Source organism: Caretta caretta, chromosome 3, assembly GCF_965140235.1.
Source record: "Caretta caretta isolate rCarCar2 chromosome 3, rCarCar1.hap1, whole genome shotgun sequence".
Classification (NCBI taxonomy): Eukaryota; Metazoa; Chordata; order Testudines; family Cheloniidae; genus Caretta; species Caretta caretta.
Genome location: NC_134208.1, coordinates 208,313,951 through 208,338,684, shown reverse-complemented (window position 1 = coordinate 208,338,684; position 24,734 = coordinate 208,313,951). Strand labels below are relative to the sequence as shown.

General features: G+C 48.9%; 1 protein-coding gene across 5 annotated transcripts in view; it reads left to right on the top strand.

Moving 5' to 3' along the window:
* TTBK1 (tau tubulin kinase 1) overlaps positions 1-24,734 on the top strand; it is a 154,693-nt gene that overhangs the window by 60,938 nt on the left and 69,021 nt on the right. For 4 of the 5 annotated variants that reach the window (XM_075127284.1, XM_075127285.1, XM_075127283.1 and 1 more), the window contains 3 exons: positions 5,076-5,149; positions 11,959-12,099; positions 14,146-14,250. In XM_075127284.1, coding sequence (XP_074983385.1) covers positions 5,076-5,149; positions 11,959-12,099; positions 14,146-14,250 — 320 coding nt within the window. Of the gene's footprint in view, positions 1-5,075; positions 5,150-11,958; positions 12,100-14,145; positions 14,251-24,734 lie in introns of those variants that run through there. The other variant, XM_075127286.1, reaches the window with a different exon arrangement.

Genomic DNA, 24,734 nt, shown 5'->3' with positions numbered 1-24,734 from the left:
CTGGGACTGGGAGTGTTTGGGGTCATTTTTAAGGCTAGTAAGAGCCAAGGTGTGGCTGGCTGGCTGCAGCACACAGAGACCTAGCTGGGAGTGACTTACAGGTTGGAGGCTATTTGTGTGCAGCGAGGCATTGTAAAGGGTACCCCAGGTCACAGGGCAGGGTTGACACAGCTACTCATTAGTCTAGATCGTACCTCAGTATGGCACAGGCATGCATATTGCTTTACAGGACCAGGCTTCTGCCCGGCGAATATTAGTCGGTGTCAGACACAGATGGCAATTAGCCATGCGTAGGGAAGGGCATGGAGAAGTCCAGAGTCACCTCTTGTGCTCCCCTTGCTAGTTCCTTTCCCCCCATGTGCACAGAGCCTAGCTCTGGGGAGTGGGTCAGGGTGAGTTCCCTGCCCTGGATCAGGGAATGGTCACAGTGATGCTGCCCTCCAGAGTTTGCAGTGGGCACGTATAATGAAGGAAAGGAGGGAGCAGAGTTTTCTTTTTCTCATTTGGCAGGAAGGCCCCTGTGATTACGAGAGAAGTTGTCTTTTCTCATTTCCTGAGCCTTTGCACCTGCTTTGGAATGCTGGCAGAGGGAGACATGGCTGCTCGGTGTCATGAGTCTTGGGTGTCACTTTCCAGAGCAGATGGGACACTTATAAAATAGCAGCATTTGTTATGGAAGGTTACAATACTGAGTCCCTTGGAGCGTTCCTGCAGGGGCAGAGTTAAGGTTGTTTGAGGGGTGTTGTGTGAGAAGCATTACCCTTAACTCTGTTTCCTGACTTTTTTAAGTGTCTGGGGTTTGTTGTTGTAACGTTAATGCTCTGTTTAGGGTTTGCACATGGCTCGAGGAACTGGGACTCTCGTCCACGTGTCTTGAGTACCTGTGGCTTAATCTGACCCTGGTGGCAGCAATCTTCACTTCACTTTAGCTATGTGCCATGTGTAAACCCAATGGATTTATCCCCTTTGCCCTTCTCTATGCTCCTGCGGGGAGGAGCTGCTGCAAACTGTTGGATCAAGCACTATGCTGTACGCTGAGCCGTTGCTGGGTGGGGCCCTGCTGCAGTGGAGACAGTCACTTTAAGAAGATCCCTTTGTAAAATGTTGCTCTGTCATCCTTTGTGCAGTGATAAGGAAAGCATCTGACCCTCCCTGGGACTGCGGCTCAGGGATTCTGAGGGGTGTGTTGCTCAGGGCTCCGGGCTTGCTCTGTAGGAAGAGGTGGGATGGCTGTGCAGCGAGAGCCGGGGGCAGGAGCCTACATGTCTGTGCATGCCATGTGCTGCGTTCCCTGTCTGCTAGTTCTACCGCAGAGCTGCTGTTCTGCCGCAGACTGCAGCTGTGTGAAGCTGGGAGCCATGTGCGCGCCTCCTCGACCTCACTCTGCAGGACGCCTGCTCCCATATTTACAAGCTCCTGGAGTTCACTGTGGCATTTCCCCATCCATTCCTTTGGCTCAGTTTAACAATCTCATTACGTAGGCCTCCGATCAGTTTTACTCTGCAGTGCAGGGATCTGCTGAATATTGAACAGTTGTGTGAGGTGCCGACTGTCTGTCATAGCCATGCTGTGGTCTGATTGCATCATGATCGAATCACAGCAGGCACCGCGTGGTGGTGCATTGCCTGTTTCCTGCTCACTGCAGGGGGAGGCAGAGGTGGGGATGTCCTGACACAGGAGGGCCCTTCCACGGTTTGCCCATTTGTTCCCAGATAGCTGTCCCGTAGCTATTCACAATGCCGTGCCCTGGCATACCTGTGTTGCTTTCATTAGTGGAGACTGCTGCAGCCTTGGCTCCATGTAATTCCGGTCTCATCTCCTTGCAGAGGCTTTTCGTGTGGCCGAATAAATCTGTGTCCTCGTCAAGCGTGTGCTGTATGTCCCTGGTGTCGAAGCGGGTGGGCGAGGGATGGAAGGAAGGGGATTCAGAATGAGCCGCACTGACTCGCTCCATTTACCGCTGTCTGCCATGGTCTGCGGGGGAGTTAGCAGGTACCTCCTCTACCAGGAAAATGGCTCAGGGGCAGCCCCGTGGCAGACGCTCTCTGACAAAACAAAGGCACCTGCTAACTTTCTGGGGCCTTCTTCGCTTCTGCTCTAAAATGTGTTTGGCTCCTCTCCTGCTCTGATCTCCAGGGTGGGGTCTTTCTCCCCAGCCTCAGAGGAGAGCATGACAGTCTCCCTGGGTGGACATCATCTTCCTGGCCATGGAGAGAGAAGATCCTGCGGTCCCCAACTAAGTTCCCTCTAAGCTGTGCGGCTGTGCAGCAGGCTATTAAGGGCCATGCAGATGGGGAGAGGTGCCCCTCCCCCAGCCTCGGAGCCGCCGCGGCCAGGATGAGGCGCTTCTCCCCGGGCTGCTGCAGCAAGAGAGAGCTGAGGGGAGTCCTTTCTCCCTGCCGCAGCCCCGGGGCAGCCTGCACCCCAAACCCCTCAGCCCCAGCCCCACCCCAGAGCCTGCACCCCCAGCCAGAGCCCTCATCGCCCCACACCCCAACCCTCTGCCCCATCCCTGAACTCCAAACCCCTCATACCTTGCCCCACCCCAGAGCCCACACCCCCAGCCGGAGCCCGCACCCCCCCACACCCCAATCCTCTGCACCACCGCTGAACCTCCTCTGCACCACAAACCCCTCATCCCTGGCCCCACCCCAGAACCTGCACCCCCAGCCAGAGCCCTCACCCCCCCACCCTCTGGCCCTGAGACCCCTCCCCCACCCCAAACCCCTCATCCCTGGCCCCACCCCAGAGCCTGCACCCCCAGCCAGAGCCCTCACCCCCCCCACCCTCTGGCCCTGAGCCCCCTCCCCCACCCCAAACCCCTCATCCCTGGCCCCACCCCAGAGCCTGCACCCCCAGCCAGAGCCCTCACCCGCACCCCAATCCTCTGCCCCAGCCCTGAACCTCCTGATGCACCCCAAACCCCTTGGCCCCACCCCCACCACACATCAGCTCCATATTGATGCACATAACAAAATTCATTCCACATATGGATCTAAAAAATTAGAGGGAGCGTTGGTCCCCACCAGGGTTGTATTCGTGCTGCTCTGGAATTCTGATAGTCTGAGGGGCAGCGTAGTTGCCCACGTCCCAAGCCATGCCTCCTGTAGCCCTTGCTCCCACCAAGCACACAGCACGCTGTCTGGCGCCATGCCTTTCCTAGGGGCTTCTCCTTTACAGAAACCATTCTGTCTATCTGGTGCCTGCTGGAGTTGAAAAGTGAGAAGATAATAAGATAGAAAATATCATATTGCCTCTATATAAATCCATAGTACGCCTACACCTGGAACATTGCGTGCAAATGTGGTTGCCCCATCTCAAAAAAGATCTATTGAAATTGGAAAAGGTTCAGGAAAGGGCAACAAAAATTATTAGGGGTATGGAACGGCTGCCGTAGGAGGAGAGATTAATAAGACTGGGACTTTTCAGCTTGGAAAAGAGACAGCTAAGGGGGGGGTAGGATAGAGGTCTATAAAATCATGACTGGTGTGGAGAAAGTAAATGAGGAAGTGTTATTTACTCCTTCTCATAATACAAGAACAAGGGGTCACCAAATGACATTAATAGGCAGCAGGTTTAAAACAAACAAAAGGAAGTATTTCTGCACACAATGTACAGTCAGTCTGTGGAACTTTTTGCCAGAGGATGTTGTGAAGGCCAAGACTATAACAGGGTTCAAAAAAGAACTAGATAAATTCATGGAGGATAGGTCCATCAATGGCTATTAGCCAGGATGGGCAGGGATGGTGTCCCTAGCCTTTGTTTGCCAGACACTGGGATTGGACAACAGGGATGGATCACTCGATGATTCCCTGTTCTGTTCATTCCCTCTGGAGCACCTGCCATTGGCCTCTGTTGGAATACAGGATACTGGGCTAGATGGACCTTTGTTCTGACCCAGTATGGCCAGTCTTATGTTCTTATAAGAACGCATGGGAAAAAAACCTAAGGGTATGTCTACACTGTAATTAAAAACCCGCAGCTGCCCTATACTAGCTGTCTCGGGCTTGAGGGGCTCTGGCTAAGGGGCTGTTTAGCTGCAGTGTAGACCTTCAGGCTTGGCCTGAGCTCTGGGACCCTCCTTTCTCACAGGAAATTATAGACCAATCAGCCTAACTTCAGTACCTGGAATGATACTGGAACACATTATTAAGCAGTTTGTAAGCACCTGGAGGATAATAGGGCTATAAGGAATAGCCAGCATAGATTTATAAAAAACAAATCATGCCAAACCAATCGGATTTCCTTCTTTGACAGGGTTAGTGGATGGGGGGAAGCACTATCTTGATTTTAATAAGGCTTTTGACAAGCCCCACTTGACATTCTCATAAGCAAACTAGGGAAATCTGGTCTAGACGAAATTACTATTAGGTGGATGCACAACTGGTTGAACTTGAAAGACCATACTCAACAAGTGGTTATCAATGGTTCGCTGTCAAACTAGAAGGGTGTATGTGGTGGGTCCCGCAGAAGTCAGGAGTCAGCTGGGAGGGTGTGATGGGGTAATCTCCCCTTAAGGGTAATAGAGCCTAATGGTCAGCCCACCCCATCAGGTGGCCTGGCCCTTTAAAAGTTTGAAAAGTCCAGTAGTTGGACTGAGCCCAAGATGACAGATGTCCCTGGGTGTATCTGAGTAAGCGCCTCCTTATGGTTATGGGACAAAGGGCCGTGGGGTTGGGTGTGTGGCTAGCAGCTTTGGCCTTGAAGATTTAATTTGGAGTATTTACTATTCTAATTCTAGCTATCGTCGTTGTTAGACCAATGTCCTGTTCCTATATGACTCCTGCTGAGCTCTTGGCTTCAGTGGTATCCAGTGGCTGTGAGTTCCAGAGGCTAAGTACATGGGGTGGGAAATTTGAGACTCTTCAGTTTCATTGATAGGCCCTATCAACCTTCCCTAATATCATTCCTTCTTCTTACTATGTAAACCTCTATTGGGTTTACATTTATTCCTCTTGTAAGATAAACGGTCCAGTCTTTTCAGGCTGACTAGATGTTGGCTGTGAAGCTCTTTCTCTGCAGAAGCTGGGTCTGGTTTCTTATATTATATTCTGTGTGTTTGTATTTCCCTGCAGGGAAAGACCATGTTTGCAGATTTATTGGCTGTGGAAGGAATGAGAAATTTAATTACGTGGTCATGCAGCTTCAGGTGAGTTCTTCTGTTCCTTGTCTCAGAGACACCTGGGCTTTGCCGTTGTTCCCAGTCAGCAGGAGAGTGAGGATGAGAGTTGGGGTGGAGGTTGGCTGGATGGGGGAGGGGGATCTTTTGTTGCCTTTCAGATCCCTGCGTGGCTCAGCATGAGACTCTCCCCTTCTGTATAGTCAGCACCTCCAAGAGCCTACATAGCTATTGGGGCTCTGTGTAGGGCCCATAACAAAAGCAGCTGTCCCCACAACAGGCCTTTGCAGGTGAAGAGATGAAATCACTGGCTGGGATTGCTGCAAGGGGAGAGACAGCTGATGGAAGGCCTCCTGGGGGAGGGGAATAACCTCTAGTGAATGGAGATTTAAAGCAACACCTTCATCTTGGTAGTGAGCCTGTTTCAAACAAACAGTGAGTTAAAAGCAGATTTATATTTGATGCCTGCCCCAGAGTGTCTCTTGGCCAGTGTTGGGGGTTTTACTATCACATTTGCCTGTCGATTATTATTTATTGTTTTGTTTGTGTGACAGTAGCACCCAGAAGCGCTGACTGTCCTCAGGGCTCCATTGCGCCTGGCGCTGTATAGCCATAAAATAAAAGACCCTCTCTGCTCAAGAGAGTTTACAACCGAACCAGGCATGATGTGACAGATGGGTGCAGAACACTGTGAACGGAAGGTGAGGGTGACGGTAACAAGTAATAGGAAGTCAAAGTCTCATAGAATCATAGAATATCAGGGTTGGAAGGGACCTCAGGAGGTCATCTAGTTCAACCCCCTGCTCAAAAGCAGGACCAATCCCCAATTAAATCATCCCAGCCAGGGCTTTGTCAAGCCTGACCTTAAAAACTTCTAAGGAAGGAGATTCCACCACCTCCCTTGGCAACGCATTCCAGTGTTTCACCACCCTCCTAGTGAAAAAGTTTTTCCTAATATCCAACCTAAACCTCCCCCACTGCAACTTGAGACCATTACTCCTTGTCCTGTCCTCCTCTACCACTGAGAATAGTCTAGAACCATCCTCTCTGGAACCACCTCTCAGGTAGTTGAAAGCAGCTATCAAATCCCCCCTCATTCTTCTCTTCTGCAGACTAAACAATCCCAGTTCCCTCAGCCTCTCCTCATAAGTCATGTGTTCCAGACCCCTAATCATTTTTGTTGCCCTTCGCTGGACTCTTTCCAATTTATCCACATCCTTCTTGTAGTGTGGGGCCCAAAACTGGACACAGTACTCCAGATGAGGCCTCACCAATGTCGAATAGAGGGGAACGATCACATCCCTCGATCTGTTCGCTATGCCCCTACTTATACTTATCTACTAGCCAAGGGTACAGTTTCTCTCATTCACTCATATTATTTAATTTAAATTAAATGATCTTTATATTATCTTTAAATTAAATAATAAAAGTGAATGAGAGAAACGGGTAGATCACTAACCAAGCACTGCCTAGCCAGTAACGTTTGACAGCTTTTCAGTGGGCATTGCAGCAGAGGTGGGTGAAGAAGGGAACTGAAGGGTTAGAGGAAGAGGCTGTGTGAATTAATTAGGGGAGGGTGTTCCATGCATAGGGGGCAGCATGGAAGAGGTGCCAAGGTACTTGGGGGTGGGGAAGCAGAGAAGCAAGTGATGGTGGCTGCCCTGGTTTATGGAGCAAAGAGGCTGCTGAGATGTGCCATATACCAAGTACTGTCAAATACCCAGAGCAAGCAAGTTTTGGCAGATAGAAAAGTAGCGTTTCCACCAGGGATCTTATGTGGCATAGGTAAAGATAATAGGTAAATGCTATTCAGAGAGAATTTGTGACTTTTTTGTTATCTTGACCATGCCCCTTCAAAATAAACTTCTCATTCTTTTAAAGTGTACTTCTTACCTGAGGGCTTGTCCCCTGTGTCTTCCTCTTGGTGCTGGATGCAGTCGGCACCTCTTCTGTCTAGGGGAATCTTGCATCACTCAGAATGCAGTGGGTGCAAGGCCTTTTCTAAAGGACAGTGAAATCCATGGAGGCCAGGCTGAAAATGTACCTCCTTGGCTGCTCCATGGGCCCCATTGGACCCTCCTGGAACAGCCGTCAACAGGTTCTGAAGAGTGGGCCTAAAAAACCAGCACCTTCTAACTTCCCTTGTCTGTTCCTGCGGACCTCCAAAGTCGTTCCTGCTGCTTTTAGTAGTAGCAATTTTAACCTTCTAACCCATGCTAGCCCTGCAGTGCCAACACAGCTGTACAAGAGTAACTGCGGCCTGAGAGCCTCTACAGAATTCTCTTAAGATGTAATTGCAAGACCCAATTCTGCCCCACTTCCACCTGTACAAGCCCCCAAAGACAATGGGACATGGAATAACTTTTAGTCCCAGAAGTTTCTCCATTGCTTGTCAAAATCAACTCTCATGGGGCTGCTCCAGAGCTGCCGTCTCACTGCCTCTCCTGGGACGCTCTGCAGGACCCCCAATTCCCTGGCACTGCAGGGGACTTTCTCGTTAGACCAGCAATACTCAGGCTCTCCTTCTGACTGTTGCTACTTTGGAGCGATGCTCCTTGCAGCTGCTTCTCGACCAGTTCGGTGTTGCTGATATAATCAGGGCACTTCAGTTTCACTGCTGCCTCCCAGACTTTTGCAGAGCTGCTCCTGTTTCGTAGCTTCCTTTGAGGCCATCCTGGACCACCATGGCTTTCCATGCCCCTGGGTAGCTTTATTGACGAGAGACCATGCGTTTGTCTCCCTCACCTGCCATGGGAAGATTGTGGGTCAACAAGGCAGCCTTCGAAGTGTGCAGTTTTTTTGGCTTTTTCTTAAAAAGATCCCCCATGATTCCAGTAGTATAAAATGAGGACACGAGAGGCCCCAGAAACAACATCCTGGTAACAGGACAGCTCTGGCTGCACTCCACAAAGCCAGAACGTTTGGAGTGGATAAAAAAGCTGTGCTCCCTGTTCTTAACTCACACAGACCGAGAAAAAGAAAAGGCTAGAGAGCCAGGTGCAGCCAAACCCTTAGTGCTTCCTTAGTGACTTGGTTCTGGGAGGGGCATGGATGGAGACCCAGGTTGTTTCATTGGGTTTGGGTGTGATCTGTAGGGAGCCTGTAGGCACAAGTCCCCAGGAAGCACCTGCAATCCTTTCTAGCCCCATTCCTTCATGAACTTGGCTTGACTCATCCTTTCTATGTCCGTGACATTTCATATGTTTCTGAGGGGTAGAGATAACAGGGTTCTATAATACAGTGTTATCAGCACACCGCAAATAATTCCTGTGTTTATCGTAGGTCCTCTGAACGTTTTCAATAACACAGTTCGGCCTTCTGCCAAAGGAATTCTTTTCCTAGGTGCTTTTGATTAGTTGATAGCCTTCCCTGATGCTGAAGATTACCTGGAGAGTGCTTTATCAAAAGGATTACACATCTCAAAATCCACTTTTTGTTGGACCATCAAAAAAGGCATAGGCAGAGTTCAGAAGACAAGGATAAATAGAACACTGTGATTTGGATACATAGTCCATCCTTAGCTTTCATTAAATTGTCTTTAAAGCTATTCATGAGGATTAGAACAGGGCCCCTGAATGACCTGTGGTTTTATATCTGTAAAAAAGCTCACATAATGACAGTATGTAACAGGAGAGGAAGCAGCTACAAAAGGTTCTGAGAGGGAAATTTCATACTTAAGGTAGCATTCCCAGAGAAAAAATACATGTTGAAGGTGATATGTATGCCCCTAAACTCTATCTTAGCCAGCAAGTGAGAGGATGTAACTTTCCAGATAGCAATTGTATCTGCCCCAAATCAAAACAGCAACAAGTAGTCAGTTGCACCTAGTATATTTCAACTCCTAAAAACAGGGTTTACTTTATTAGGCAGTTTACCTTGCAATCTTTAGTCTCCTTCGGTCTTTTTCAAGTACAGCGTCTACTCCCAATCCACTCCTGGTCTAGCACTTGCAGAGAACTCTATCTATGTCGGCGCTGACTCAGGTAGTGTAAAGAGAAAAAGGAATGAGACAACATCAGCCATTAGGGCTCAAATGGAAAGGTAAAAGAGAGCAGGTGGCCCAAAGGAGCGTGGCTGCAGTTCAGATCCGCACCCCTTCCTGGCTCCTAGAGCCTGGAGGAGGTTTTGGCTGGGGAGCTGTGCTCCTGTAGAGCCCCTGCCTTGTGGTGCACTCATTGCTATTTGAATTTTTGCTGTGGGAGCCCTGAGAAAGAAAGAAGCTGTGTGTTTGCTAGGGGGCACTCGTGGACTGCCAGGACTGCCACAGTGAGGAGACGCAATCAGCCGACAGAGTTGCCAGCTCTTGGGATTTGATCAAGTCACACAGTAGCTGCTCTTCTTTTAAAGCTGCCCCTGATTTTTTCCCGCTGACTTCTTGTGAATCGCTGCCCCTGTTAAAAACGGACACTGGTCTCATTACGGCCCGTGGGACTGAAGTTAGGGCATGCTCTGAGTCAAAATAGCTGCCACAGCCCTGTGCAGTTTGCAGGTGGAAGTGATGCAGCCCCTAGTAAAGATGGCCACTATTTCCCATAGATTCAGTGGGATTGAAGCCAGCCTTCCCTTTGGGAAGATGGCCAACTCCTGAATTCTGTGGTTAGGAAATGGTGAAGAGACAGGAGAATATGGCATGCAGGAGGGAGACTTCGGGGGTGGAAGGGATCTTGGGAGGAGACAGAAGGCTGTGTGGAGGTTAGAGGGAGAGTAGGGCCATAAAGAGGAAGATTGGGTGTAAGTGGGGGAATGATAAAGGTGCAGAGGAGTGTGGGGCAGAGCAGGAGAATGTAAGGGGTAGAAGCTATAGGGGCAGGTAAATGAAGAGGGTTGGGGGGGGAATAGGATGTTGTGGGGGAGGATATGAGTGAGGCAGGACACTGGATGGAGCAGGGAAGGTGGCTGGGTGGGGGATAGGATGGCAGCTCCCTTAACCCAGGGGATATGAGAATAGAAGGGCAGTCATTTTTGTGTGCAGTGAGGGTGAATTGTGAACCTGAAATGATCACGCACAAACTGGGAATGGTGGCCTGTCCCGACAGCACTGAGAGCATGGTGTGCTTCCTTCTTGTTTGAAAACCTCATGACTTTTAAGCCCATCTTATGGTTTTTATATTTTATTTTTTTTTATCCTTTGGGGTCTGACTCGTGATTTTTAACCACTCAGGGCTGGATTTGCTTGTTTTTGTTTTTTTTTTTAAATCAAGGCAAAGGTTAGAAATGTGGGTGATAAATGCTGAGATATAGCCAGGAATCGTACACCTAATCTCTGAGGGAAAACGATCCAGAACGCAGGTAACAGGCAAAGCTGCGAAGCTGGTGGGTGGGCGCTTGCATTGCATTATGGCAGGGAAAGGGTACTGGTGAGTTTAGGTTCCATGTGCAAAGGACCAGGTCACAGAACAGAAAGAGGCAAAACCAAACACCAATCATGCAGCCTGGCAGCACATTCCTGAAACTGGGGCCTGGGGCAATGCCAACAAGCTCGGCTGCAATGCCTGCTCCACACGGCAGCACCAGCAGGGTTAACACCAGTTAGTCCTCCATGTGGGGGAATGTCCCCTGTGTGGACAGGCATGCTGAGGGGTGACTAGACTGTGGGGTGGAATTTCTGGCCAGAAGGGACCATTCTGGTCAGCTAGTCTGGACACGGGCAGGGGCCATAGTTTGCGGCAAAGAGTGGTATGGAGGCAGATCTGCAGCTTGCCATGTCTGTGCTGGGATTTTACAGTGCATTAGTGATTCCATCTGAAAACAGCTGTTTCTCCTAGTTTGGACGTGGTCATGGAGTGAAGGTGGGGGAAGCAGTTCAGGGGACGCGACTGTGGTGGAGTGGGGAAGTGAGGGATGTGGATGAGGAGATGGGACGGCAGTGGAGTGGACATAGATGGGTGGACATGACTTTGGTGGAGTGAAGGCAACTGTTGCTGGGTGCGGAGTGAAGCGGGAGGTGAGTCTATAAGAGAAAAGGCGAGGGAATGCATGAATGAAGGCAGGGCAGAGGGAGAAGGGGCGGAGTGGGAAAGCCTGTGCGTGTGGTTTCTGGCACACAAGAAGAAAGCTCATCATTTCTGGGGGCTCATTGAGGCCTGTGACCTGGTTCTCACATGTATGCTTACATGAATTTAATGTAGTGGTCGTAGTTCAGTATTCTGCTGAACTGATAGCCTTTACTTAGACTCTGAAATGAACGGAGGAAGAGGTTAAATTACCACTTACTCATGAGGAAAAAAATAATCTCGCCAGGAAAAATTGCACTCTAGCAACTCTGTATCTGGCCTGCTTCTTAATACAAGAGCATTGCTATGCCTGGACTTGCATGAAAATACTTACATGAAGCTCACACCCAGAGGAGCGGGTGTCTTGCGGGGGGCTCCTAATGGAATTGGTTCCAAAAGGCGTTAACAGCCAATGGGCGCTTAGCTCATTGACCACCCTTGTGACTGGCTGACTCTCTGGCCTTTCTGTTGAGCTTCCAGCCCAGGGCTGAATAGGTTGGGACACTGAAATGGGAACCATCTGTATTCAGCACTGTATCTCGGTCTCTGTGAAGTCTGCTCTGCTACTGTCCTTCCCAGGCCTGGTGTGAAGACAGGTAAATGGGGTTCTTCAGCTTCCAGAGCTGTCAGTCTGGCACCTTTTTATCAGCAAGTAATTCACTGGAAAATGAAATCCAAGAAATAACTCAGACTTAGGTGTACGCACATCTCTGATTGGGTGGGGATAGGGAGGGGAGTGTGTGTGTTAAGCCTTGGTGCTGTAAAGCATTCTCTGTCTGGGTGTGGATTAAATGTAGCAAATGGTGTGTGGAGGTGTTGGGGTACACGCCGTATTAATTGTTTCAGGGCCGGAACCTTGCAGACCTCAGAAGAAGCCAGCCTCGGGGGACTTTTACGCTGAGCACAACCCTGCGATTGGGCAAGCAGATTCTAGAATCCATAGAAGCCATTCACTCTGTGGGATTCCTGCACCGGGATATCAAGCCGGTAGGTAGTTTTCAAAGAATTTGTCAACTTTAAGATTGAGTCAACAGTCATCCCGATGGCTGGGTCAGTGGGAAGTCTTGGCTGGCAGAGACAACTGTGTAGCCCCAGTCGTCATGCAAGAGAGGAGTAGAGTGACGTACTCCCCAGCCACCCCTCTCTAGAAGAGGCCACTCCACAGTGGGTCTGTGGCTCTGGTGTCATGCTGCCCCCCAGTCAGGTCAGATTCTGGGGGCAGGCTGCCTCCAAGTATTATTCTGGAATCCAGCCCATCACTGCTAAGCAGCTGTTACATAGGTTCAGAAAGGTCACGTCATGCATTTGTCTTTCCTAAAGTAAACCCCCTTTCCGGAGCCATTATTTCACAAGCAGGGGTATCTGCATGTCCTGGCAAACAGACCAGAGGTGCAGGGGACCCTGTGTTGGCTTCTGGGGAGCTCTCTGTGCTGAGTGCAAGCAGAAGGCGAAAAGACAATAGCCTGGCTCCTCCGCCTAGGGAGGAGTGACGCCCCACCCAGAGTCAGGGTCAGCCCTCTTCTTAGGACTTCAGCGGGTAACACACATTCCATATCCACACTCCCTTCCCCTAACCTGAGGCCTTCTGCAGGGGCTGTCTGTTCCCTACAAGTTTCTGCTCTATAGACCACTTGCCTGAGAGTCAGAGCCTACTCCAGAACCTCCTGTAGGAGCCAAGCTGTTTCCTGTAGCTCTCCCCACCTTGACCTTGGGACTTCCTGCCAGGGCCTCTTTGCTCCTGGCAGCTTTCTCCCTAGCCAATCCATCTCAGCTGGGAGGTGTGACAGGGCCGAATTCTCAGCTGGTGTAGGTCAGTGTCCTGCCATTGACTTGCTGTGCCTGTTTACTCCAGCTGAGAATCAGACCCAGCATGGCAGAGTTATGTGCAGCATAGTGTGCTCTCGTAACTATAACATGAAGAAGAATGGCAAGCACTTTCTGCCCATAGTAACCCCAGGCTGAATGGGGATGCTCCTGGTTCACTACAGAGCTCAGGATGTGGAGTATATATATTTCCCATAGCTGCCAAAGTTTTGCTGAGATAACACGCACTCTGGTTTTATGGTTATTATCTGGATAATCCGTAGCCACTGTGACAGGGTCAGGCCAGATGGCTACAGGAGAGTGATAGAAGGCAGTTATATTAGCCCCAGATTAAGTAGGTCCCTTTTCCCTGGGTAAGGTAACAGGGAAGGTTCCAGAGCAATCAGGAACCTTCTGGAGACAATTAAGACAGACAGGCTGATTAGAACACCTGCAGCCAATCAAGAAGCTGCTAGAATCAATTAAGGCAGGCTAATCAGGGCACCTGGGTTTTAAAAAGGAGCTCAATTCAGTTTGTGGTGTGCGGGTAAGGAGCTGGGAGCAAGAGGCACTAGGAGCTGAGAGAGAACACAGACTGTTGGACTGAGGAGTACAAGCATTATCAGACACCAGGAGGAAGGTCCTATGGTGAGGATAAAGAAGGTGTTGGGAGGAGGCCGTGGGGAAGTAGCCCAGGGAGTTGTAGCTGTCACACAGCTATTCCAGGAGGCACTCTAGACAGCTGCATTTCACAGGGCCCTGGGCTGGAACCCAGAGTAGAGGGTGAGCCCGGATTCCCCTGAAACCTCCCAGCTCCTGGTCAGACACAGGAGGAGTTGACCTGGACTGGGGGTTCACAAAAACGGCCAAACTGAGGGCTACCGTGAAGCTCCAAGGCGAGCAAATCCGCCAATAAGCGCAAGACCCACCAAGGTAGAGGTGTCACACCACCTGTCTTCAAACTGAATTTTAGGTGGGGGAGCCTTGACCCCCGTTCACTGCAGGGTTGCTTCTCTACTCCTTGGGACTCACTTTGAGCCTCTGACTTTCTCTGCCTGGGGGAACCAAACATGTTAGCAAATAAACTGGGAACTCATGGTGCTGCCTTGACATGCACTGTGTTCCTGCCTGAGGCATCTCTCGGTGGGGTGGTCGGGAGAGTACCGAGTTTTGTGTGATAATGGCTGCTGCTATCCAAACTGATTATTTTATTCTTTTCCTTTTGGCCAGTCCAACTTTGCCATGGGTCGCCTGCCTTCAACCTACAGGAAATGCTACATGTTAGACTTTGGTCTGGCCCGGCAGTACACCAACACCAACGGCGAAGTCCGGCCAGTAAGTGACACCTTTTCCAACTCTGCTTCCACTCAGGCAAGGAAAGGGGTTTTGTTGTTTTGTTTTGCTATGACATATATTGGGACTGCTTCTCAGGCTGGGTGGGGGTGGGGATGGATTGTGTTTGAGCAGGAAATGGAGGCATCTTGCTATTGTCTGAGAAATGTGGGTTTTTTCCATGCTAACGGTTTTCCACGATGTGCTTGGGCCAAGCAGGTGGGAGGCTAGAGCTGTCTGAGCTGGTGGCCTCCCTCCCCGCCCAGTAGAACAATTCCATTCATGTCTTTGTCTGGCCTAGTCTGGGGAATAGAGCTGAGCATATTCTTTAGAGTTGTTTGTTCGCACGGCAGCGGGTGTCTGAAGAGGACATTGTTCTCCCAATACACTGAGTGTGATGTGGTTCACCAAGACGCTGGGCTGTCACCCCTGCCAGGAGCGTTGTTCCTTCCCCTGTCTGGCTTTGTCTCTGTGCATATTGTCCCTTTCATATTTCTGAGTAGGGGGCTGAGGGTGGTTGCTCAGAGTCAGGGAGAGGGGAAGTAACTTGCTCTCCTCGATGTGTGTGGCATATCCAGCCCTCTTGCTTAGTAATGCATTGTTTGGGCTCAGCCATGAGTGCAGAGCAAGCTCCAGAGATGTACGTTCCACCTAGATCCCATTAAGCTTCCGGCTGAGCACTCCTGGCTTTGCCATTGAATAGGTTGCTCGTTCTCCCAGGACCAGGCCTTGGCGAGCTCCAATAATCTGTTTGGCTGGCAGCCCAGTGTCGCACCTTTTGGCTTCAGAGCCTCTTATATCCATACACGCTGGCAGCCACGCTGCCTCTCCACAGAACCCCATCCTAACTCATCCTGAAAGTCCCAGGCTTTGGCCCAAAGTGCTTCTACCCTGAAGGTGGGGTGGAGCCTGCTGGGCTCAGGGCCTGAAAGCCTGAGAGCCCAAGCTGTGGTTCAGTGAGTGGCTTCCCACTGCTTTGGGCGAGTCTGGCTAAGCAGACTATGGGTAGCAGCTAGGTCCCACCGGTCACTACTGCAGAGAAGGCAGAACTGGGGCAGTTGTGGGGATGCTCCTCCCTTATCTGATATGCCCCCCCCGGCTCCATATCTGATATGCCTCCCCCCGGCTCCAACCATGTCCTGCCTGGAGGGGGGCTCCAGCAGCCCCTATGGACTCTGCATTCAGGAGTTTCTATTAGGTGTGTGTGTCAGGTGGTGGGGAATTACCAAGTGTAGAAATCTACACAGAGACTTCCCTCATGGTATTCATTGTTATAGCCTGTACCAGTGCTGGTGTCGTCAGTAAAGTGTGTTAGAAAATCAAACCAAAGCAGCACAGAATAAAATCCTGTTTAGCGTAAGGGCACAGTTATGTCTGAGCCACGTCAAATTGCCAGGGAGTCACCCTTGGTATGAACACTCTGCGCTTATGCCAGCTATTAGACTGGAGCATGTTTATCATGGGTCTCTGCACCATGGGGGCTGGACTGATATTTGAGCAGGGCTGGACATTCCCTTGGTAACAAGACTATCCAGAGTTAGCACAGCGAATGTTACCAGTATTTCTGGGAAGGAGATTGATCGTCCTGCTTCAGGGCTTAAACCAATTTCTAACCATTAGAGACAAGGATGAGACCTTCCTGGGATGAGATTATCCAGCTGTTCCTGTGGGGCTTCTTGCACCTTCCAGTTGGGTTTAAGATATCACACTGCCGCCCATCTCCATAGTATCTGGTCATCTTCCATGTAAAACCAATAGCAACAGTGAAGTCCCCAGGGGCCTCCATGGAGACTCTGGCCCTCCCCCTTTTTTGGGGTCAAAGCTGTGCTTGGATAGGGGGTTTGAGCTGGTTGGCTGATTGACTTGTTATTGTGGGGCAGTTTGGGTTGATTGCTGAGGGTGGCCAATGCCCGAGACAGAAGAGTGACTTCATGGAGCTCAGGTCTGATCCGATCTGACAACTCCTGTTCTGTTTCACTGACAACCACCATTTTTCAGATTTTTCTGACCCCCTCCCCCTCAGATCACAGCACTTCAAGGGCCCCATGAGGTGGAGAAGTGTCATCTCACCCCACATGGTCTTTTCCGGCCAACCACTTGATGAGACTGACATCTGTCTGTGTGTTCCGTCCCCCTACAAAAACTTTGGCTGTCTTCTCAAGCCAGTCATTCTACTTTGGTCCTACTCTCACCACGCACACCTCCCGTCACACCAACTCATCCAAACAGCCCTTGACCCCCACTCTCTAACTGCCCAAGTTGGCCACCGGGAAGGAAATTTGTCTTGTGAACCGAACAGCAGCAACACCACACTGGCTCTGTGGAGAGGATGTGCCAGCAAGATGCTCTGAGCTGGAATATGACTTTAAGGCATGTCCATTCTGGGGCCTGCCTGCCTTCACTGAGACCCCATTAATCACCACAAGCAGCCCCTAACACATTCAGACAAACTGATAAGAGTTTGCATTATTCTATTATAATCCCATTGAATTCAACTGATTTTCCCCTAATCCCCCTCTGTCCAAGCTTCTTGACTGAGAGTGAGTTGGTGGTCTAGTTTCCAGGAAGGCTTCACCCTTCAGCCCCTCTCCTTTGAAGTTACGGGGTTCCTGTCTCCTTGGGGGTGCCTGCAGGGAGTTACCCAGACAGCAGCAAACACAACAAACACAGGATTGAATGGCTAAAAACATGGAGATGGAATGAAAACAAAAGACAGGGTTTGCCTAACCACGGTAGACTGACACTTCTCCTATGTGAATCAGAGATGGCGTTTTCTGCTTCAAGGAAAACAAGCAAAGGGAATATGTGCCTTGACAACTGTCCCATCTCAGGCCATTAGTGCAATAATTGGGTGTCAAAGCCAATTCCTCAGAGTAAATTTCATAGTCTAGTGCTTGAAAGTAGACTGTGCCAAACAGGATGCAGGAGGAAGTATCAGAGAGTCTGGTGCTGAAAGGAAATGGAGACCAATATTTATTTAGTTTTTAGTATTTTATGTTCATTATATGCCCCCACCCCCCCAGCATCATGGTGGGCTGTGGAAGGGGAGTTAAATGGAAGTTTACTACGCTATTCTTTCTTTCTGTGAACGGATAGAGTCCTCAGAATGCTCACGCTGGTTAGATTGCAAACCTCCTGGGGTTCCCCTTTATCCTGAACAAAACCAAACCTTATCTAAGCTTTCCCCAGAGCTGCCTGTTTCCAGAGTCTTCCTGCAAGACATCCAATCCCTCTCCTGCTTTGGAGACTCTCCACCTTTCAGCCACCAGAGCTGGAGCTAGTGAGACCCAGCTGCTATGACTATCTGACTGCCAGGGTGAGTCAGCAGAATAGCCCTGCATTTTCCTGCCGAGTCCTAGAACCTGCCATCCTGTCACATGCCCCTTAAATAACATCAGCACAGGTAGCTATTTTCTGCAAAATGCGTACACACTAAAGACGTACCTGAAGGGCCTTTTGCTCTTAGAGCTGGCAAAACTGATTGTAGCTCAGCTTCCAAAGGTGTGGGCCAGGAGTACAACACTCAACTTAATTTCTCAAAATGCTGGAAAGGTTGTTTTAAAGTGAGATGATTGAGAGGTAAAGAGAGAGAACCCACAGCAAGAACTACCTGGCAAAATGGCCTTTACGTTACTAAAAAAAAAAAGAGACTATGACCGGTTCGGTCACAGAGAACCCCTTGGGACTGTCATCTGATGTGCTGAAATTACCTCTGAGCCTGTTTCTGGGCCTCAATTTCCTTGTCTTAATTCCGTCTGCCTTTTGTGTTCATTTTCCCTCTCAGCAATCTGTGCACTTCTAGCTTCTTCTGAGCTTCACTCTCACTCATTTTGCTTACTTTTCTGTCCCTATTTCCCTTACCCAAAATAAGCAAACAGAAAATAACAAATCAGTAACCACTTTGTCTGTTCTCCAGCCACCACACTTAAAACTCACTTAAAATCACTACCAGCGTCTCGGAGCAATCAGCTATGCACATATCCTGCCGACTACGCCACTGTGACAGGTTTGGTCACAGAGATCCCTTGGGACTGTCACCTGACGTGCTGAGAAATTACCTCTGACCCAGTTTTTCCTGCCAGCTTGGGACTCCAGAACCCTGCTTTGTTGAGCCAGATATGCTAGCCTGCTGTAGCACAGACCCAGGGTCTGCGCCACACCCCCAAAGCTGCAGGCTTTAACTAAAAACAGCTCAGCAGTCACCTAACTCCAGCACCCAGACACCCAGTTCCCAATGGGATCCAAACCCCAAATCGTTTTACGCTGTATAAAGCTTATACAGAATAAATTAATAAATTGTCCTCCCTCTATACCACTAATAGAGAGATAAGCACAGCTGTTTGCTCTCCCAGGTATTAATCACTTACTCTGGGTTTATCAATAAACAAAAGTGATTTTATTAAGTATAAAAAGTAGGATTTAAGTGGTTTCAAGTAATAACAGACAGAACAAAGTAAGTCACCAAGCAAAATAAAGCAAAAACACGCAAGTGTAAGCCTAATACATTAAAAAACTGATTACAGGTAATATCTCACCCTCAGAGATGTTCCAATAAGCTTCTTTCACAGACTAGACTCCTTCCTGGTCTGGGCCCAATCCTTTGCCCTGGTACAGTCCTTGTTAGTTCCAGCAGACATCTCAGGTGGCAAGCAGGGGTTTTCTCATGACTGGCTGCCTCCTTTGTCCTGCTCCACCCCCTTTTTTAGCTTTGGCACAAGGCAGGAATCTTTTGTCTCTCCTGGTCCCCACCCCTCCTGCTAAATGGAAAAGTACCAGATTTAAGATGGATTTTAGTATCATGTGACATGGTCACATGTCACTGTAAGACCCCCTAGTCTCCATTCCCCATGGGCTGGCCCACAGGTACACAGGAAGGTTGTAGGTCAATAAACCATTTACAACCAATTGTCCTAGTCAATGGGAGCCATCACGATTCTATTAATGACCATTAATGGCCCACACTTTGCATAATTACAATAGGACCTCAGAGTTATACTTCATATTTCTAGCTTCAGATACATGAATGATACGTGCATACAAGTAGGAGGAATATATTCAGTAGGTTATAACCTTTGTTATGATACCTTACAAGAGATCTTTTGCATAAAGCATATTCCAGTTCCATCATATTCACACTCATAAGCATATTTCACATGGCGTGCAACGTCACAGAGACTATTGTTGAGCGAATGGGAAACAAATGATGGACAGAAGAATACAGTGTGTTCAGTGTGGGCCACAACTCTGATTTCATGAAGGAAGTTCCAGGCATGGGTTTGAGGCCTGGGTGCATGCAGAATTCTGGCCAGGGCCCAGTGAAACAGTGGAGGGATTACACGGCCTCACAGTGAGAGACCAACCGTGGTAGCTTGTACACGCTACCACTTATGTCGGTATAACTTATGTCACTCAGGGGTGGGCGTAAACCACCCCCCTGAATGACGTAAGGGAGACCGACCCAAGTGCTGGGGTGGACAGCATTATGTTGGCGGGAGAGCCCAAAGCAGAGGGTGAACATTATAGCATGAACTGAATCATACAGACAAGAGGCATAACAGAAGGGAGAACATAGGCTCACTTGTGTAAAGGAGCCAGCCTGTCCTCCTTATTAGGCTTTTGTGTCTTTCATGTCAGGGCCCGCAGAGTGTTCTCGGTTTGTGGATAATAATGCATTAGCCCTTGATGACGCCTTCAGTTCTGCTGTGCGTTGTCACAACAGCGTGTCTGCCAAGTGCTCCCCCTCCTCAGGAAGCTGGGCTTCATATAGCGTGCATCTCCTGTAGCCGCTTTTGAAGCCAGAGCGCTCCTGTCGTTTCAGGTGCTTTTCTCCAGGATGCATCCCTGCCCTCCCAGGCCGCCAAGTCCAGATTTCGATTTGCAGGCCTGTAGTCCTAAAATGGCCAGGCGGAATTAATTTCAGTGTGAGAAAGATTCCTTCTGCCCTCAGCTCTTCAGGGTCACAGTTCAGCCTGGAGTAAACAGTGACATCCTAGATAAAATCCTCTAAAAAGAGGAAGACCTACAGGAGAGGCTAATGCCAGCTAAATGGGGATGGTGTAACACGTGGGCAGCCTAGTGTGCCATCATTACCGTACCCTGACAGGATTTGTAAGTAAACTCTGGGAGAGGAGCGTTGCAGTTATTTAGCATGCTGAACTGCAGGTTTTCAAGGCTGCATTCGCACCCTGTGTGCTCTCTATAGAAACCTGGCTCAGTACTGTCGGTAATTGTGTTAATTTGCGCCAGGTGCCTACGTCCTTTTTAATATAATCGCAACAAGCTGTGGATTCTTTGCATTTTCAAAAATATATTCACTGAAAATTTTCCAAATGAGCTGTTATTTCACCAGTTCAGTGCAGTCATTTATTGGCCACCGAGGGAAAGGTGGCCTTCTTTCTGGGGTGCAGCTCTCCTGTTTGTCTGAACTGGCAGTGTGCTATTGGGCTCTGCAAGCTACTCTTTTTTTTTTTTTTTCTTTTTTTTGCTTAGTCAGCTGCAGTCCATTGATTAGATCTGTCTCCTTGTGATTCAGACTGCACTGCAGTAGTTTCCAGTGCCTTGCTGAAGATACTATATACATGTGCGAGTGATGGTCTGTCTATTGCAGAAGGAAAGCATTTTAGGCAGAATGGTACTTAGCCTCTTTAGATGAACATGGTCAGTATTGCAGGACAGGGTAACAAAGAAGATTTTAATTTTCTGACATTAGTTTTCCATCTAAATCTATGCTTGCACTTTGGTGCAAACTGTTAAGAGCCTTTTGTTACTGCAGTGAAAAGCAGACTAGAAATGCACCTAGGTAAAGAAGAAATGGTATTTCCTACAACTGGAGCAGATTTTCTTTCACTTGGAAAGAATGAACTGTAGAGAAAGACTGTGCATAGAATAGATTGTATCCTCCCTGAGACCTGAAATACTTAAATCCAAGCCCAGTGGGTTTGTGCTGCCCACCTTTCACCTGAGACCTATCATATGTAAAAGAGTTAGGTCAGACATCAGTATTAGTGATTGTATTGTAGTAGCGTCAGTCAGACTCAGGGGGGACCCTAGTTTTTGCTAGGTACTGCCCATGACACTCATAAAAGACACTGTCCATGCCCTGAGAACTTCACAGTCTAAAGAAATGAAAACAGACAAAGGTCACAGGAAAGGGATGCAAAATCCAGGCACAATGCAGGGAGCGATGGGCACGGGATTTGGTAGTTTCAGAACTTTTTCAAAAAAAGTTTGTATTCATACTATAAAAGCATAGGATTTTGTGGGGGAGTGGGTTGGTACTAGAAATGACGTGGAGGAGAAGAGGAGATTATTATTGTCTCATCTGTAACAAAGGTGAATAACTGGACACCTGGCAATTATAAAACTCTACCTCGGAGGGGACAAGTTAAAGCACATGAGTAAAGCAGTGTGGGGGAGTTGAATAGTGCACATACAGCTACAGCAGTAAGCCTAAACCGATGTAAATAAACATTGTATTCTCACAAAGGTTACGTTCATAACAAGATGCGTTTGGTTTGTACCCTGCTGCTGTCGGATACATCGCAGCTTCCATGTCACCATGAGTTTAAATGGTAGAATTGTGAATCATGCTGGAGAACTTGGAGGGTAAGCTAAATTGGGGCAGGAGTTGTCTTTTTGTTCTGTGTTTGTACAATTCCTAGAACAGTGGGGTCCTGGATGCTACTGCACCACACTACAACAACCTAAGTAGATTCATGACATTCACTTCCAGGTGATTTTATTGAATCAAATGCAATAATACCTCCCTGTGTCAAATTTGTCACAGAGCTTATTGAATTGTTTATTAGTGCTGATTTATAATGTAAGCCCATATCTGCAATCTTACACGCTTTTAAAACAGACAACACAATAATTCACAGTCTATGTACCATATAATGGACAGTGCAAACGAGCTGTCATGTTTGTCCTCGTTATGGTGAACCCTTACCAATCCCTTCTACGGCCACACTCTGACCTTCAACATACTCCCGTCCCAACCCCGGTGCAGAGCCCCGAGGCCACAAGTGTATGGCACTAGCCAGCCTGTAGTCACAAGGAGGGAGGAGATAGGGCCTGTGGCCCAGCGAGATGGTGGGGCCTGGAAGTGGCTCATGTGACCTGGTGAGGGGCAAGGCAGCAGCTGGCAGTGTGGAGGGGTTTTCAGCAGCGGGGGAGCAGAGCTGGGGTTTGGGTCGGGTGGGGAAGGGAGAGTAGATTTGTCTGTGGGAGCGGGAGGAGCCCCAGAGGGTTGATTTGGTCAATTTATTTTATTTCATTTGAGTGGGAGAATCAGAAACAGTTGCCTCAGGGAGGGCAGGACTGAAGCTCCCACCACAGCACTTTGGGCATCAGCCACCGCTGCTCTGCGTTTTATGCCTTGTGTTAGAAACGGCGAGTGAGGAGAAGCTGGTCTCGGGAGAGACCCCAGTCCCTCTGGCAGAGAGCTCATGGTGCTTGACAGGCAGTTCACAAATTATGGGTCCTTGTCCCAAAGGGCTGGCTCTGTCAGTGAGCCCCCGCACAGCCAGGGGAGACACTCCTGTCAGTGCTGGGGAGTGAGCATGGGGGCTGACAGCAGCAGCTGAGGAGGAGATGTGTGCATTGGGAGGGACGCAATATTGCTTTGATTTTTAATTCATTTCTATTTAATTTTTCTCCATTTTGTGTTTTTTTTTTATCATGGTTTTCTTTGGGTTTCTCTCTGTTTTACAGTTCTTTTGGGCTCTTCTTTTGAGGCTGTGTTTGATGCGTTGGCTTCCCATCCGCTGCTCGTAACCATCTCTGCCATGAGTTGTGAGTGAGCCATCACCATGCTTCTGGATTTCATTTTGTTTTATGCTTTCGTTCTTGATGGAGTTCAGAATTAAGTCTGTTTTTGTTTTCCCTTCATGATATGTTTCTGTTTTTCAGCAGGATTGTGAGATCCACCTAATCTGATGCAGAAGCCCAAAGCTCTTGGGGTTTTGGCCCCAGGAGTGCTTGGGCACTCTGGGGGTTCCAGTCTCAGGGACCTGGTTGTCACTCTTGGGGGTCTGGTGTCAGGGGCAGGGCTTTTCCTCCTGGTTATTGTTGCATTTTGAGTCTGGTTTTCCGTATTCATTCCTTCCCAACTCCACATGAGGATAAAAGATGCTGCTGTCATCAAGGGTTGTACAAAACACTGCCGTTTAAAAGGGACATTGCTAAATCTCACGGGACAGAGAGTTTGTCTCTGATGGGGCCTTCAGCACAACCGCAGCGGAGACTAGGAGATCAGTGCCCCTCACCCCAGGTCACCAGGGCAGCCTGCCTGTCGCACGGATCGAAATTGGAAGTTCCGACTATTGAGTTTAAGTTGCTTTGTTTAGTTGAGCTTCACTTCCTGTCCCACCTTTTGCGGTAAGCCCTTACAACCAGGACCTATTGCCAACCACTGCCGGAGAGCTGTGGGACTCCTCGGTTCTCCAGGGGCTCTGTTCATGTTTCCCTGGAAATCCCTTCTGGGTTTCCATCCCGTGTACACACTTTGGAGGAGAAAGGTTCTCCTTGTTTAGTCTGAAGTGTAAATATCAGAATTTAGTAACATCTGCAAAAAGCTCCTGTCACAAGTGAAGAGAAGTCACCATTTCATAGAGGTCATTGGATAATCTGAGATCCCACTTCCAAGTCCTGTTAATTATTTTTCTCTAAAATAAAACTGTGCCCTGCCTTTTCCAGCAGATGACACCCCCACCTTGTATTCGCTACATTAAAACCTTATTTCCCTGCCTTGAGATTGGCTTTACAGATCTCTGCTCCTGGAGTTCCTTGTTGAATTGTAGCTGACCAGTACCTAAAGAAGTCAGATGTGAGGAGTGTCCATCACAGACCACCATAGCTTGGGGCATTTGTCTGGGATTGTAGCTTACATCCCTGTTCAATCCCTGGGGCCTTTATCAGTAAGAACCTCTCTCCAGGTGCTTCCCCTTGAATGTACTTTGGCAGAGGGTGTTGGGTGCACGCCATCTCCCCACCATGCAGCTTCAGTTTTGACTTCATTGACCCCAGATTTGGCTCAGGTAGGAACATCTTCCTCAGTGCCATCAGAGGAGCTGGAAAAGAGTTTCCTGGCATGGTCTGGCATTGCGAAAGGGCTGGAGATGCTCTACCAGGCCTGTGGACTTTGAGGCGGCTTCTCACCTCTACTAGAAGCAATACAGCTCAAGGGCTTAGCACGGTGTCAGTGAATTCTGCGTGTACCTCGTCCACCTGGCTATTCTCAATGCACAGAGATGAACACCTATCCAATAGACTAGGATCATTCCCCTGTAGGGTGCGAATCTAATACAGTCCCCTAAAATAAAGCTCCTTATAAACAAAGCATACTTCACATGCTGTACATTTCCTCTGGGTGCTTTTTATTTTTATTGTTAAGGCTGCGAGTTTATCATGGAGGTCACAGATTCTGTGACTTTCCAGGACCTCCGTGACTTCTGCAACGGCCGGTTTGGCTGGTTCCAGGGCTGCCC